The sequence below is a fragment of the Mixophyes fleayi genome, chromosome 1, assembly GCF_038048845.1.
Source record: "Mixophyes fleayi isolate aMixFle1 chromosome 1, aMixFle1.hap1, whole genome shotgun sequence".
In the NCBI taxonomy this organism is placed as follows: domain Eukaryota; kingdom Metazoa; phylum Chordata; class Amphibia; order Anura; family Limnodynastidae; genus Mixophyes; species Mixophyes fleayi.
This window is the reverse complement of record NC_134402.1, coordinates 430,485,959-430,502,979: the sequence shown is the minus strand read 5'-3', so window position 1 is coordinate 430,502,979 and position 17,021 is coordinate 430,485,959. Positions and strand designations below refer to the sequence as shown.

General features: G+C 39.9%; 1 protein-coding gene across 1 annotated transcript in view; it reads right to left on the bottom strand.

The window, feature by feature from the left end:
• Positions 1-12,868, bottom strand: part of RICTOR (RPTOR independent companion of MTOR complex 2) — an 85,405-nt gene extending 72,537 nt beyond the window's left edge. The window contains exons 1-2 of the mRNA XM_075184209.1: positions 12,777-12,868; positions 9,743-9,790 (exon numbers count right to left, since the gene is read on the bottom strand). Of these exons, the coding sequence (XP_075040310.1) occupies positions 9,743-9,790; positions 12,777-12,825 (97 nt within the window). The 5' untranslated portion in view covers positions 12,826-12,868. The remainder of the gene's footprint in view (positions 1-9,742; positions 9,791-12,776) is intronic.
• Positions 12,869-17,021: the final 4,153 nt, after the last annotated feature.

The following is a 17,021-nucleotide window of genomic DNA, read 5'->3' as shown; positions in this document are numbered from 1 at the left end:
CAGGAGGGAAGAGGGCCCTGCTCATAAGAGCTTACAGCCTAAAGGGAGGGCAAACAGACGGCTGGCACAAAGGAAGTCAGAGGAGGGGTGAGGTGATGAGAGCGAGCATGGAGAGAGGGTTAAGTGGAAGGCTGGTAGGCTTTGAGGAAGAGATGAGTTTTGAGCACCCGTTTGAAGGAGCACAAATTAGGAACAAACGAATGGAGCGTGGGAGGTCATTCCAATGGAGGGGGTCAGCTCTGGAGAAGTCTTGAATTCTGGAGTGGGATGAGGTGATCAAATTGGAGGAGAGGTGACGGTCAATGGTCGATTGCAGGGACAGGGTGGCAGTGTGAATGGAGAGGAGATTGAAGATATAAGGGGCAGTAGAGTGGGAGAAAGCCTTGTAGGTGAGGGTAAGATGTTTAAAAGAGATTCTGTAGGAGAAGGGGAGCCAGTGTAAGGCAAGGCAGAAGAGTGGCGAGAAAGGAAGATAAGCCTTGCAGCCACATTGAGTATAGAGCAAAGGGGGACAAGGTGGAAGAGGGGGAGGCCAGTGAGGAGAAAGTTACAGTAGTTAAGCTGGGAAATGATGAGGGCATGGATAATAGTTTTGGTTGCATCCTGAGATAGGAAGGGCTGGATGCGGGCGATGTTGCGTAGTTGGAAGTGACAGGATTGGGCAAGGGATTAAATGTAGGGAGCAAAAGAGAGGGAGAAGTCGAGGGCGACGCCCAGGCAGGGGAGTTGGGGGGGCAGAAGAGATGGTGGTGTATTTAACAGTGATGGAGAGTTCTAGGTGGAATGAGGACTTAGACAGTTGGAAAACAATGAGTTCGGTTTTTGCAATGTTAATTTTGAGAAAGCGTGAGGATATCCAAGAGGAGATGGCGGAAAGGCAGTCATATACACGAGAGAGGGGGAGGGGGGGAATCAGGAGAAGAAATGTAAAGTTGAATATCATCGGCGTATAGGTGATACTGAAGACCAAATTAAGTGATGAGAGCACCTAGGGAGGTAGTATAAAGTGAAAATAGTAGAGGGCCGAGAACAGAACCCTGAGGGACTCCTACAGGGAGGGCGGAATGTGAACCAGACATGGATACAGAGAGAGTGGTTGGCGAGGTATGAGGTAGACCATGTGAGGACAGAGCCAGTGAGGCCGAGAGAGTGAAGGGTCTGCAAAAGGAGGATGAGCAGGGAGAAGAGACCCCTGAATTTATCAGAGAGGAGATCATTAGTTACATTGGCCAGGGTGGTTTCAGTGGAGTGTAGGAGGAATACCAATTATATATTTCATGGGATTACTGGATAACTCCTAGGATTATACAATAGCATTAATAGACAGAAGCGAGAGGCAGATACTTTTAGAATCTTATTTTTTGCAAACAAAATTGAGCAAAGATTTCTGTTCCGTAACTGCGGTATTTCTACACGTAAAAACCTAGCAGCTAATTCAGTCTGCACTTAGATGTTTTAGTAACCTTAGTATTGGTTAGAGATCGGTGAACAAGGTAATAAGCAAACCGCATATCTGTTCTAGCAGGGAATGCAGCACAATCTAATATGAATAATAAGGATTCAGAGTTGTTCCGTTTCCAGGAATGATCATAAGGTTGTGGTTAGTTACGCGCATCAGCAAGGGTTTGAGACAGCAATTCACTATAATCTGTTTATCGATACAAACAGGAGGCCATAGCCACTGACTACAATAGTGAGAGTACCAGATTAGCAATACACCTTCAAGCAATTAGTGACAATGACTCATCAATCCATAGAGGCGGGACTGCTACTCCAGCTTGTTGGATAAATGCATGGTTTGACTTGGAGATCCTAATAGAAGGGCCGTGAAAAACTGATTAAAGTAATTAGCCTCATGCCTTTGCAAGACATATATACTTAAATAATGAGAGCGTTGCACAATTCTATCGTCATTTTCTCTATTAAGTTTTATACAGGATTATATATTTAATATTTATTTAAGCAATGTTCTCCCCGCACAACCCTCACTAACTGAACAAAGATTATAAAAAAAGAGTCAAGTATTATTTTCTGCTAAAGTTTTAAACACACATAATTTTTCTTCACATTCTCTATGTATATATTTTTTTACATTTTGCTTTTTTTTATGCCGTTGCTGCCATTTTAAAGAAATGAATAAAAAAGTCATTAACTTTTATTATTTGAGTGATTAAGCGTGCACCATGAAAAGACAACTACTTCTCTTTCTCTCCCTCTTTTACATTTTGTCAGAGTTGAAAGCAACCTTTGTTTTGTTCATCTGAAAACGCTATACAACACCAACATGTCTTCAGAGTAACTGACTTCATCATGTCCCTCTAAAATTAACTATCAATATGCCGACTTGTAAATTGCTTCCAATAGGTTTACAGGTATTTTGCAGTATTTTTTATTATATTTAATTTGTCTCAAGACACAAAATGCTGGTATTTAAGTAAAGCGATATATAACAGATCTTTATTGTGTAACATTCACATGTTGCAGAAGTTAGACCAGTTATAGAAAATAAGCCCACTGTTTGCTTTATTTTTAAGTTTTAACAGTCCACTAAATAAGGCCATTAATTACTATGCAAGAGGCACTCTGCGAGGCTGCTGATACGGGAAGCTTTTTATTGCTGAAGTCATACAGTGACTGGAATAACTCTAGGATACGGTCATAAATATCTTAAGAAACAAAGCCCATTCCCTGCACAGCACAAGCGTGTGGGTCACAAGACCTTTTCTGAGGCACTAATCCCTAGCTTGCAGCACAACTAATTTACAGTGTTTTTCTGGTTGATATGGCCACACAGTTAATCAAGAAGCTACTCCCGGCCAGGACAGAAGTCACCACCAGGGCAAAGGAAGAGAATCTCCCCATGTGATCAAGAATGGCTGCACTTCACAGACCTCCAGCTAGGGCCACTAAGTGGACAAGTGCTGCCAGCTGTAAGCTTTATAGGCTCACTAGAATAGGATTCAAGTCAACTCAAAATAAAAACAATTATTGCTCGTCAGGAGAACACATTACTTTTGTAATGTGTATACTTGAGGCAACACAACGCACTAAATCATAAGACACATACAAGTACACTCAGAAATGCAGGCTTTATATATCAGTTGTAATCACAGCTAGAACATATCACCATGACAACCTCCAATGTACAATCACACAGAAATAGGGGTTGATTTGATACAGGTTTAAACCATTTCATGGAGCATTAAACACTTTCAAAATAAAACAAACCACCTTTTATAAAATTATTTATTTTTTTAAAAGGATTACAAACATTAATTTTGTAAAGGTTATTAACTAATCATAAGGTTAGATCAGAAGCAAATTATTTTGCTGGATACTGGATGACATTTATAAATTAATATACTATGCACACAATGTAGTGGATATTCAGAGGGCAAAAGGCATAGGTATGGCAACATTATTGTAAATTAATTCACTCGCACAACTGGAGCAAGTAAAATTATCTATATTATACTGCTCCAGACTCACTGCTATGTAATGATACGAGGGAGGTATAGAGACAGCAAAAACATTCCTCAAGGGCAATCGGCTTGACATCTTAGGCTCTTCATGGGAGGTTTAAGGACACTTTCACCCCATAAACTTTTCTGAGGTAATCTCCATGGGATTAATGAACTCTGTGCCGCAGACTTTATGATGAAACTGGTCCTGCACACAGGAGGAATGGATGTGCAGAGCCAGTCACAGCGGAGCTCGGAGAGGGTCCAGCCCCCATGTGTCATGGCTTTATTCCACAGATAAGTAATATCAAAGTGAAGCAGTGTCATGACACGTTAATGCTCAACACCACTGCACATTTGGATGCTCCATTTCTTGTGCAGAGCATGGGGACCAAAAGGGACCTATAACAGTCCAAATATGCTAAATCTAGACACCAAAATAGTTTTCTAAAAGTTGCTTTCCTCTCCATTACAAAACAAAAAACATTTTCAGTGAAAAAAATGGTTTATTTTAACAGAAGACAGATTTATGGAAATTACACTTTAAGTATGGCCAGAAAACAAAAAAAACAACATATATAGGTTCAATTTAACATTTTAGTCGATAATGAATTACCTTCCACTATTTGTAAGAATGGCCTTGGTTACTCAGAAGACAACTAGTTGATCAGTTAGAATCTAGTCTCGATACAATGCTAACCACAACAGGCCCACTGCCTCTTTCAGTTACACAAGTGGGTAACCAAGCAGGACATGATCCATTTATTTGAACCTAAGGCCAACCAACTGGATCACTTCTGGACCCTGCAGAGACCGGATAATGTGACCAAAAGACTGATGGCGGCATCTGTGGACCAGAGTTAAAGGGAAACAATGCAGCCGATTGCAAATGTATCATTAGAGACCATCATACTTGTATTGGGGGGCAAAGCGCTACAATGTCAGGAGATTTTAATATTAAAAAGGTACTTTCTCTGTGTGCCCCTTCGAAGGCTGGAGAGCAGCACATATTACCTGTCACTATAGCAACTAGATATTTGCTTTCATTTTCTAAACCAAAATTATAAAGGGTACAATATACTATAACATGGGTTGCTATGAGTTTGTCAGGGTCACTGCCCATACAGTATTTCAAAGGTATCTTACTTATAGCTTTTTAATTGAGTTTTCATTTTATTGGGTTAGGTCCACTGAACACTGAACTTTTTTACCTCCCTGTGAAAATCTGTTCTGTAAAAGATCTTATAAAATGCGTGTGTTGTGCCAAGACGTTTTTTTTTATCCTTAAAGCTTGTTTAAAAATAAGTAATGAAACCAGCTTCATCACCCTGACACACACTAACCCACCCCTGTGATAAAGATAAGGCCGGTGGGTACTGATTAGCATGGAATTACAATTAAGACTGAATGATCTTTTAATGAGCATTGTGCTTTACTGATGCATAATCGTGCATGGATTGTCCAACTATACTTAAAATTACATTTTGGAATAGCAGCTAGCGAGAAATATTTTTCTGTTTTTCAATGTAAGGATAATAGTTGGATCAGAACAGTTCCATCTGAGTTGTGAAAAAACACAGAATAATGATACTGGAGAAAATATATATATATATATATATATATATATATATATATATTTGTAGGCAAATAAATATCTTCGACTCCCCTGCATCGGTTCAGATGAAACCAACACAAGGTGGTCCAGTTGGATCCCGGGCAGATTCTAAGGGTTTTAGGGACCTGGTTGGTGTACGCTGGAAAGAAATTTGACCTTCGGCGCCTTCCACTGGATGGATTTGGATGAAAATTTCACAGACTGGTAACACTGGATTCCAGAAGACATATCAGAGGGTTGAGGTCCCAGTCGGACCTCCCGTTAGTGTACGCTGGCCAGAACTTTAACCCGGGGAACCTGTTCAGGACCTTCCACTGGATAGATTTGGATTATGTTTAATATAAAACCAAAAAACTATGCTGGGCAGCCACCTAATGGGTGTGTCGGAAGAGCTTCTAAGCTGCAATTTTAAAATGTTGACAGTTACATCCAACACATTAACTTAATAACTTGAAAATTTAAACACTGACAACTCTGGGTACTTAAGCTAATATTATATATAATATATACATACCCACACACAAATATATACACAGTGTCATGGCCAAAAGTTTTGAGAGTGACACCAGTATTGGTTTTCACAAAGTTTGCTGCTTCAGTGTTTTTAGACCTTTTTGTCAGATGTTGCTATGGTATACTGAAGTAATATTACAGGCATTTCATATGTGTCAAAGGCTTTTATTGACAATTACATTATGTTTATGCAAAGAGTCATCATTTGCAGTGTTGACCCTTCTTTTTAAAGACCTCTGCAATTCGCCCTGGCATGCTGTCAGTCAACTTCTGGGCAACATACTGACTGATGGCCGCCCATTCTTGCCTAATCAATGCTTGGAGTTTGTCAGAATTTGTGGGTATTTGTTTGTCCACCCACCTCTTGAGGATTGACCACAAGTTCTCAATGGGAATAAGGACCCGGGAGTTTCCTGGCCATGGACCCAAAACTTCAAAATTTTGATCCCTGAGACACTTAGTTATCACTTTTGCCTTATGGCAAGATGTGCCATCATGCTGGAAAAGGCATTGTTCATCACCAAACTGTTCTTGGATGGTTGGCAGAAGTTGCTCTTGGAGAACGTTTTGGTAGCATTCTTCATTCATGGCTGTGTTCTTCGGCAAAATTGTGAGTGAGCCCACTCCCTTGGCTATGAATGGTCTCGGGATGCTTTACTGTTAGCATGACACAGGACTGATGGTAGCACTCACCTTTCCTTCTCCGAACAAGTGTTTTTCCAGATGCCCTAAACAATCTGTAAGGGGATTCATCAGAGAAAATGACTTTACCCCAGTCCTCAGCAGTCCAATTCCTGTACCTTTTGCAGAATATCAGTCTGTCCCTGATGTTGTTCCTGGAGAGAAGTGGCTTCTTTGCTGGCCTTTTTGACACCAAGCCATCCTCCAAAAGTCTTCGCCTCACTTGTGTGTGCAGATGCACTCACACCTGCCTGCTGCCATTCCTGAGCAAGCTCTGCACTGGTGGTGCTCTGCTCCCGCAGGTAACCATGGTTACCGGAGGAAGAATAATGATTTCAAGCATCACCCTCCCTTTAAAGCTTCCAGTCTGTTATTTTAACTCAATCAGCATGACAGTGATCTCCAGCCTTGTCCTCGTCAATAGTCTCACCTGTTTTAACGAGAGTGTCACTGACCTGTCAGCTGGTCCTTTTGTGGCAGGCCTGAAATGCAGTGGAAATGTTTTTGGGATAAAGTTCATTGTCATGGCAAAGAGGGACTTTAAATTGCAATTGCTCTGATCACTCTTCATGACATTCTGGAGTATATGCAAATTTCCATCATAAAAACTAAGGCAGCAGACTTTTGACACAAATATTTTTCACTTCTCAAAACTTTTGGCCATGACAGTATGTGTATATATGCATAATATATATATATATATATATATATATATATATATATATATATATATATATATATATATATATATATATATACATATATATACACACACATACATATATACACATACACACACACACAGCAATAATATTTGTACTGAAGTTTCATTGCTTGCACTGTTTGCTAATTAGTTGTCAGAAGCTTGTTACAATTTATGAATAGCCAATAACATATTGCACACTCAGTTGCTTAGCTGCAGACCAACACTAACATATGTGGCAGCTCAGTGCATATATCCCACCGTCTTTCCTTAATTTTCTCAGTTTAGTTTTCATTAGACGAGCAGACAGTCCATTGTGAGGTTCTGCTCCCACAGCAATACATAGCTGTACACAGCAGGCATATGAAACACTGAGACAGAATAAGTGGGCAACACATAGATGCAAGGAGGGCTGCACGCACTTTATTTTTGGGCAATATGATTCACATTAGCCCAAGTTTTAAATGTAACCACCAGAAAGCATTAATGTCACAGGAACATATAACACCAATTTGATATGATTTCAGAAATGTTTCAGGAAGAGATAAGGACAAACAGTCCCATATTTTAGCTTGACAAAGAAACCCAAGCGATTTTTCAGAATAACCTAGCATAAGCTTAATATATATATATATATATATATATATATATATATATATATATATATATATATATATATATATAACTGTCTATACCATGTCTGGGTAATGATTAAATAAAAAAATATTGCTTAATAATTCAGTGCAAGTATTCTGCAGCTTTCCACGATAATTGGGCCATTAGTTTGGGTTGTTGTATAAAATGACAAGGAATGATATCAATCTAACATTATCCCATTCAAACTAATGAATGTCTTCATCAGAAAAATAAAATTATACTTTAAAAACAAACACACACTATTCTCCATTCGTTTAACAGAATAAAAATTGAAAACAACATGTCAATACGGCGCATGCTTCCTTCAAATTATAATTACGTTTTTAGTTTTAGGTGGAGTTCAATAAGATAAAATACAAAGGTCTAGCTACTTACGGTGTGTTATTACGGCTGTGCTCCAGTCCCGCAATCTTCTCTCCTACCAAAACAAGCCTTTATCCAAACTAACAGCAGTGCTGTCGATGTCCCATCCCCGTGAGCTTCCCATTCACCTATGTGAAACTAGAAAGTCGTAATAGTATAGCGTTCCGCAGCGCTGAGCCGCCTGGGCCTCTGGGAGAGATCTGCTATTCGGACATGGCAGATGGAAAATAGAAGTTGTACTTAATCTTAGTTTTGAGTGGTACTCTTCTTTAAGCCAAGAATCATGGCTCTACTATACTACATTACACTTAAGTGAAATACAGACCTGTCAGGGAAGAACAAGCTAAACCGTTTTAATGGGGGTGATAAAGACTATTATGAAAAAAATGCAGCAATCTTATGGCTGGGCAGGAACTCCATATTCCTTAGAAAGCACCATCCATGCTATAGACACCTTCCATACTGGATAGATATACAACATGCAGATACCTGCAGAGTGCTTCACATCACACGTACATTAACGCTTAAACCAGCAAGGGAGAATAAGAAACACATGCACCACCAGCAGGCTTAATCATTTTTTTCCAGCTTGGTGTAGGAGATTTGGAGACAAATACAATGCAAAACAGACCATAAAGATATAATAAGGGACTTTTTTTCTATTTCACTGCTCTGTATTTATCGTTAATTCATGCAGTATATAAAACTTCCTTTTTAAACACGTTTTGATATAAGTACACGGAGTTCATCTGAAAACGGACACCAAAAACAAATTGTTTTAAAACAAATGACCATGAATCAAATATGATGAATAAGGCGATTTGATGGTTCTTTAGGATAGGATTTTTGTGTTAATAAGACAACCATAAATCTGACAATTGATGTCACAGGGATGATACTCGTGATCTCCCTATACGTTGCATATAAATCAACAGCTGACATTTGACAGTTGACAAACTGTTTGTGCTTCGTCCAGCCAGCCTTAAAATTGTCACGCTATCCATTACAGTATACACTTTGTGCGCCTTTCTCAGTCAAACATGTTCTGTGTTCCTTACAGTACATTAAAAACTATATCAAGTACTAAAATTGATCCTAATAAAGAGAAACGTATTTTATGTGGATCTGCTTTGCCCAAATAATCTCATTTCTTGAAAACATCAAATAAGGATTTATCTAGTTTACTGTGCTGAAAACTTTTCCATCACGTCTCACAATTACTTTATTTGGAAACTGTTATATGGTTGCTGAATCTTTTTTCTATTGTCTCACTTAACACTTATATTTTGAAAAATTCAAAAGAAAAGGCGCTCTAGATTAATAGTCATAAATGATAATAATAATAATAATAATAATAATAATAATAATAATAATAATAAAACAAAAAACACACAAACAACTTTAAGGTACAAGGCACAAGATATATAGGTTTCTTGGTTTTGCTTTTTTTATTTCAATATACTATTCAATCAAAAAATGTTAGTTCAAGGTGAAATAAGCAAATTCCTACATAGCAGGATCACACTATAAGTAGGTTACAGAACACAACAACAGGACATATTATATATTGCCACACTCGTTCCTTTGAATGGTGCACAATATTCTCCACTTATGTTATAAGAGATACAAACAAAATGACTTAGCTTTCCAATCAATGATGTTGAAATAGAAAAACCTGACCAGCAATTGTACAATTCTACACAAGAGAAAAACACCTCCGAGCTCATTAAAATCATCCCATTATCTTACCTCTGTTGAGATCTATAGGGACGTTCTCCTCCCCGCTGTCATTCCGACCTAAAAAGAGAGAGCACAGTTACATAGTCGCCAGTAACACACGTGAATATGGGTGATAGCATTCAAGGGAAATTAAACAATAGGCGAAAAAACGCACAATATAGTAACCGGGTTATATGTTAAAATTCAAATTTTTTCCTACATTATGAAAAAAAACAAAAAAAACAAAACAGGATATATGAAGCAGAGGAGAAAGCCATTCATGAGCACACAGCGGTAATCTTGAAGTTTATAGAAAAATTATTGTACAAGATTTTAGATGCAATTTGGTTCCCAATTTTACCAAATAACTGGTGGGTGTTCCCGACGAGCTACAATACAAAATCTGCCTTAGCTAAACCTAATGGATGCATCCTGCATGATCCAGACCAGCGCTGGGCAAAACGTTGACTCAAATGACATTGATCATATTATGATCTTGAGCAGCAGCTTGAAGTGTCCACACAATACAGATAGTAGTATTCCCCATGCCAATACAGGTGGTTTGTATAATACTCACCCACCAGGGTATCAGAGCTTGTAATACTGAAATCTTTCAAAAATCTTCCTTTCATAGCTTTACAATAATGCTCTACTAAGTGATAGAGCCCACTAGGAGACTCTCCCTATGAAAGTGTGACAACACAGAACCCAGAAAATGTCCAAGTTAGTGATGAAGATTTAAACTGGATACAGAGAACAAATGTAGTACACAGCCAATAGGTTTCATATTACATGTCACTAATAACATCACAATATGACAGCGATGTGAGAAAATGTGACAATTGTCTTAACTTGATTTTAATAGAGATTTTAGATTACACTAATTATTTGACTCCAAATTGCCATATAAAAGGTTTGTCAGTTCCAAACCAATCTAGCAAACAAAACAAGTTAGTCATTTCAATTTAGTGACCAAAATGTAGACTAAAAGGCTTAAGTACTGGGAATAAAAGTACTAATTTGAGATGGGAAAGCTATATATCAATTTCTAATTCTATCTAAACAGCGGGAGGTGCATACTCCATTACAACAGGGCTGATAAACTGTAGTAATGCACATCCTCTGTTAACCTCAATTGTAGGACTTTATTACTGTATTCCCCATCAAGCATACAGTTATAACGTACATGTGGAACTCTAAATACTTTGACAACACTGGCTCAGAGCAGGGGGAAAAGCAAGATTGCAAGCCTGATAGCTGCAATCTGATTACTTATACAGCAAGATGTTTATGTGACACTATCAGCAGTGACCCTGATTTCAATAATGCCTATACTGTACATTGTGTAAATTTACATCACAAAAATAACACTTGAATGTAAAGAGCACATACCGTTAATTTACTATAATATAACATTACACTGGTATCAGGAACTGAAATCAGATTAGATCACTACTAACTCTTGTATACATCCCACTGATTCAATGAAATTCCATAATCATTCATCAGCTATTTTAAAAGACTTTCATAGTGCCCAAGATTCCTGATGTGTAAATGAAATCAAAAGGACAAAAATGAAAGAAACCCTTAAGATGATGACTAACAGTAGTGTGTTAATGCAAGCATGCAACATGAGTCATGTCTGGTTTCAAAAACAAAAAAAATTAAATTCAAAACCAACTGCCTTATGGGAAATATTAATGAATACGTTTCTAACAACAACTGTTTTAGCAGCATACAATAAAAAAAAAAACAATATACGAATTGCACAAGTAAAAGCAGTCACCTAATAATGTGTGACTTTGTTGATACATTATGTCATCTATTATTTTTATTAGCTGGTTGTTTATTATTCTTTTTAAAACAAAAGTACATACATTGGTCATGTTATAGCCTACTAAAATATACCAGCAGCTCCCTAGCTTAATGTCTGGCATATTGATTTGCTGCTTTGTGTTACAACAGGGTTAAAATAATCTAGCAACCAGAGAAAACTGCAGACGCTTCTCCAGCAGTGCTCTCATGTAAATAACTGCATGCACCAAGCTTAGATCACTAGGCAGAAGCCCATTTGTCAGCAGTCAGAAAATAAACAGTAGACTGTAGCCATTTAGTGGGTCCAATGACTATGGTGGAAGCACATTGTTCACTAGGGGGCAGTACTTTAATGTTATTGTCAGTCCAAACCCTTCTGCTCTTCCACCACAAAACATGTTTTGAAAGCACTATCTGAAGCATCATCTCCTTGCTAAAAAAGGATGTGGGCATATACAACTAGACACTGTATTGTGTGCTCTCTACACCACAAATGTAAACATCTCTAAACAAAATTCTGTCTTAAAATACATCACCCCTAATGGCAGACATATTGTTTTTAAAAAGCAGCATATTACATACTCACTATTAAAAAATGCAAAACACATTTACCCTTTCTCCTGCACAAGTCAAATCCAAAATAAACCATTGAAAACCAAGACAACAGATCTAAATGCATATATGGGATCAGCAAGATAATGAAAACACAAATAAATGAAAGATATATGAAAGCAATATGAAAAAGATACATATGACAGAGGGGGATAAAATAAATGTGTCAACTGACAGATAATGGACAGTTCTGAAATACAACAAAGACACATTTAGAAAATTAGTGTGCAGGGTTAATTCTAGATAAATATAAGGTGTGAGGGGTGTAAAGAGAATATGTAATTGTGAGATATATATAGGGCTAGATAAATAGGAAATAAATGAGGAAAATATGAGATAACAGCAGAAGGTAAACAGAGGAGACGGGGGTGTCACAAGGACAAAGCTCCTACTGGTCACTCCCAGGTTAGGGGTATGTGGTGTCACTGCTGTCATGTTGGTGGGGTACATATCCCCCTGATACCCCCCCACCCAGAGCATAAGAGGGAGGCCGGGCTGCCTCTGCCCGGTGACCCTGTCACGTCGCAGCCCCCTCTCCACCTCCACCCCTCAGACCACCCCCCCCGTTATCCCCGGCCTGGGGCACCCTTCTCCCAACCCCACCTCGCCCGCCGGCCGGCGCAGAGAGCCCGGTTACCTCTTATCCTGAGGTGCCGGAGGGAGCGGGCGCGGATGCTGGCCGCCATGTTCCACGGTGGGGAGACATTCACATCACAACACCGGAAACCTCGGCCCGTCCCGCGAGAGGACAGGCAGTAGGCGGGGAGTCTGAGGTGCTGACAGGATAAGGAGGTGGGGGGGTCTGTTTTGTCTGGGAGACTCGTGTGCTCTTTGCAGTGGGGGTGACTTAGGGTAACACAGGCATATATACAATTTTGGATGTTTAAGGGCAAACGTCGTCTGTGAGGCCGCAGCGGCCATGTTTGTTATGGGCAAGTCGTGAGCGTAGTCATTCTGTCACAGAGAACTTAGACTCCGAGAAACAACGTAAAAATAAGGTAATTCGGATTCACATAGGGTTAGGTAACCTGCAGGTCGCCGCTGAATTAAAAATATCAGCATTACTTGCCAGAGCATGCTGGGACTTGTAGTTCCAGATCCACGCATCGCTGACATTTATATTAAATAAATGTAGAGACGAATGGGGGGGAAAAATCCAGTCACATTATCAGTGTTTTATATAGTCAATAACATATAATCAGTATTGGGGCGTCTGGTGTTTCTGCCCTAAGCCAAGATGGCCGATTTGTTTACTTGTAAGAAGGTCTGTGCTAGGTGAGCGATGGGTGGAGAATGAACTAGTGGCAGCCCCATGAACTACTAGTTCTGGTGATATATATAAGGGGTAAGAATGTTGGCTTGCTTTTAAAATCGGGAAAAAAACACGTTATTTTTCTTTAAATTGAATTTATAGATATCAACCTTTGTGTTACAGATGGGAATTATATATTTTTTTTGTTCCTACTTCATTTAAGAAGTCCAGGGGGTAAATGTATCAAGCTGAGAGTTTTCCGGTGGGTTTGAAAATTGGAGATGTCGCCTATAGCAACCAATCAGATTCTAGCTGTCATTTTGTAGAATATACTAAACAAGTTAACCCATGCATGATACTCATGCATTCGAGTCAAATCAAGCTACTTAAGGTGTTAAAAAGGTTCTTGTCATGCATTTGGGGCTAGCCCAGGCCTCCTCAGGGGAAGAGCGTTACTTCCCGACGCAAGCGCCCTTTTTTAACGTGGTTTTGTCCACATGTCACCACCTCATCATTTTTCTCCATCACCTCATCCTTCATCTTTATCGCCACATCTATCCAGATGTCTATCCAGACACAGGTATCTCTCTCAGCGGTCCTGAGTATCACATTCCTCTCACTCTGTCACCCCCGGCAACCACCAACCACTCCCAACTGTCACCCCCGGCAACCACCAACCACTCCCAACTGTCACAACCGGCAACCACCAACCACTCCCAACTGTCACTTCTCCTTTAAGAAATATATATATATTTTTTTAAAATCTTTATAAACACTTTTAACAATTAACAAATTAAATTAACAAATTAAAAACATTTTAGTATACCAAATTTCAGCCCTTTCTGAGTTTTTTTTTCCACACACACTAAGAATTTAGTAGGGCAGTGTATAACTCCGCCCAACAGGTGGCGCTGCAGCTTGGGGTTTTTTTTTTTCCTCACACAGACACACGCCACTAGGCTTTTATATTATAGGTAAATGATAGCTAGATTCTGATCGGTTTTTCAAACCCGCGGAAAACTCTCAGCTTGATACATTTACACTGTGTTTTTCTTACTCCATACTTGACATTATCTTGTTTTTCCCAATTCAAGATAACCATTAAATTAATATCTAATGATACTTTGCTTCTGTATAGATGTGTCAAAGCAATTAACATGCTGTGTTTCAAAGCAAATAATACTTTCTCAACCCACAGAGATGACTTGACCACTGAACGTGATCATAAAACAATTAATGCATCTATTCCTCACATCCAATGAATGATAAAGTGTTCATTTCAGTTGTTAAATCATAATAACAAGTTGGATGTGTAAAATTTATTTCATTGATGAATTTGACACCACATTTTTCCTGCATAAGTTTCTATGCTGTTAAAGATCCCACTCCTTTCACTAATGTAATGCTAACTCTGTGGCGTTGTAACTTCCATTCCCCTCGTCACATCATGACTCTGTCCCTGTCATATGTAGCCCTCACTAACCCAATTACACAAAGGGACAGTCAGTGCCTCCCCCAGGATCAGCACCTCCTCTAGTCACTATTCCAATAGTCTGATTGTTTACAGGTTTTCATATTCCTGCCTACTTAAACTGAGGATATCCCGGACAAGCAGGGGATGAAGATTGACTATAGTAGAGTGCTCAGACCTTATTCAAGTGATAGGCAACTTGGTTTAGCCGGAGTGCCACATGTATGACCCTCCAGCCTTCAAAAGGGTATGACCTCCCTGCACTGTTCATAGGAGGTCATGTGACGCCATAGTTGGCTGCCCCCGTTCTGCCTCGTTTTCTGCATAGAACTGTCTGAGTTCAAATCAAGAAGAAGGAGCAGGGGAGCTGTAAAAACATGTCTTTACTATGTGGTATATACTGAAAATGGAAAATGGCTGCCATGTATTTCCTGTCAGACAGCACTTCCTGGTTGGCAAGTGGTTTGCAGTGATGTCACTTCCATCAAACACATATAGCATACATCTACATCCTCCTTTTTTGTAGAGCAAAGTAACTATCAAAAGGTGTGTAGATGCAACACAGTGTGTCAGGTATTGGATGTGGGAACAGTCTGCAAGTGAAAATACATATGAACTGGTAATGCTGAAAGTTACATAACAAAGTCCTGGAATTTAGTATTTAATTTAGTATTAGGCCTGGAGATTCTATCAGACCTCGTGATGAAGAAAGTGGGTAGTGATGTGTCTTGTGTTAAACAAGGCTCACTATTGGTCAGGGGTATAGGACTGTCCTGCATTGCAATAGATGCTTCTTCAGCGAATCCATTGTCCACATTGATAAGTGTTCTGACACCCTCAGGCGGTATTCCGTGGGATGGGGGTGCTGGCTCACCACGTAGCTGTTGGGCCTGTTAAAGGATCCTTGCACAGTCCAGACTCTGTCAATCCCGACTGGGGTCTGGATGCGCACAGTCTGCCCCTGGGACAGCGGTCTCAACTGATGAGAGGTTTTGTCGTGATTGGCTTTGAACCGTAACCTAGACTTCTCCAGAGCACTCTGCATATTGGTCTCAATGGTTGGTGTAAGCTTGGCTTTGGTGGTAGGAATGATAGTGCGAGTGCATCTGGACAGAAGGCGTTGAAAAGGAAAAGGGAGCTCATCCCTTGGGGTATTTCTCAAATTAAGGAGTGCCATGAATACGTCTGAACCACCTCTGTAGCATTTGTCTAACTGGTGCTTTGCAGAACTTACTGCTCTTTCTGCTAGTGTGGATAGCGCAGTGACATGTGAGATGTCCCATTCATTGGTGAAGGACTGGAACTCACCACTCATAAACTGCATGGCATTGTCAGTGAGAAGCTTGCGTGCCTTTTGATTTTGTTAATGACTGTGGCACTTGTCAATTTAGGAAGATAGTCTATCTCAAACAACCGGAATATGAGTCCACTAACACAAGGTGCTCTTTCCCCCTCCACACAAAAAGATCTGCAGCAACGATAAACCAAGGGAGGTAAGGTACCTCATGGACAGTGAGCGGTTGTTTGCCATGATAGGGCCATAGAGCATTGCAGGGGGCACAAGCAGAGACTACCCGCTCAATGTCAGCAGGCTTAGAGGGCCAATACAGTGCATCCTTAACCCGTTGCAAGGTGGCCTGCCACCCGGGTGCCCCTGGGCATAAAATCCTTGGAAGCATATGGGTTTACAAACCGCTGACCTCACAAGAGGATGCCCTCTGATACAGTCAACTCGTCCCGGAAAGCAAAGAATGACTTAAGGTCATGAGGCAATTCCCTGGAGGAAGATGACCAAACATGCAGGATGACATGCGACAACCATTGGCAAAGGTCATCCCTGTAACATCACGCAGCTCTTCCATGCGCCGGGTGTAGAGGACATCAAACTCCATAACATCCATGTCATCGTGAGCATTAGGGACACCTGAGTTTGGAAGGTGAGTATGTGATAAAGCATCAACTACGTGAAGGTCCTTTCCAGGCTTGTACACCATATCGAGATGGTATCTTTAAAGCTTTAGCATGAATTGCTAGATACGTGTGCATAGGTTTGCGGAGAATAGTGATTAGTGGTTGGTGATCTGTTTCAACCACCACTGGACGTCCATAGATAAACTCATGAAACTTTTACAGGCAAAGACAAGGGCATGCAGTTCCTT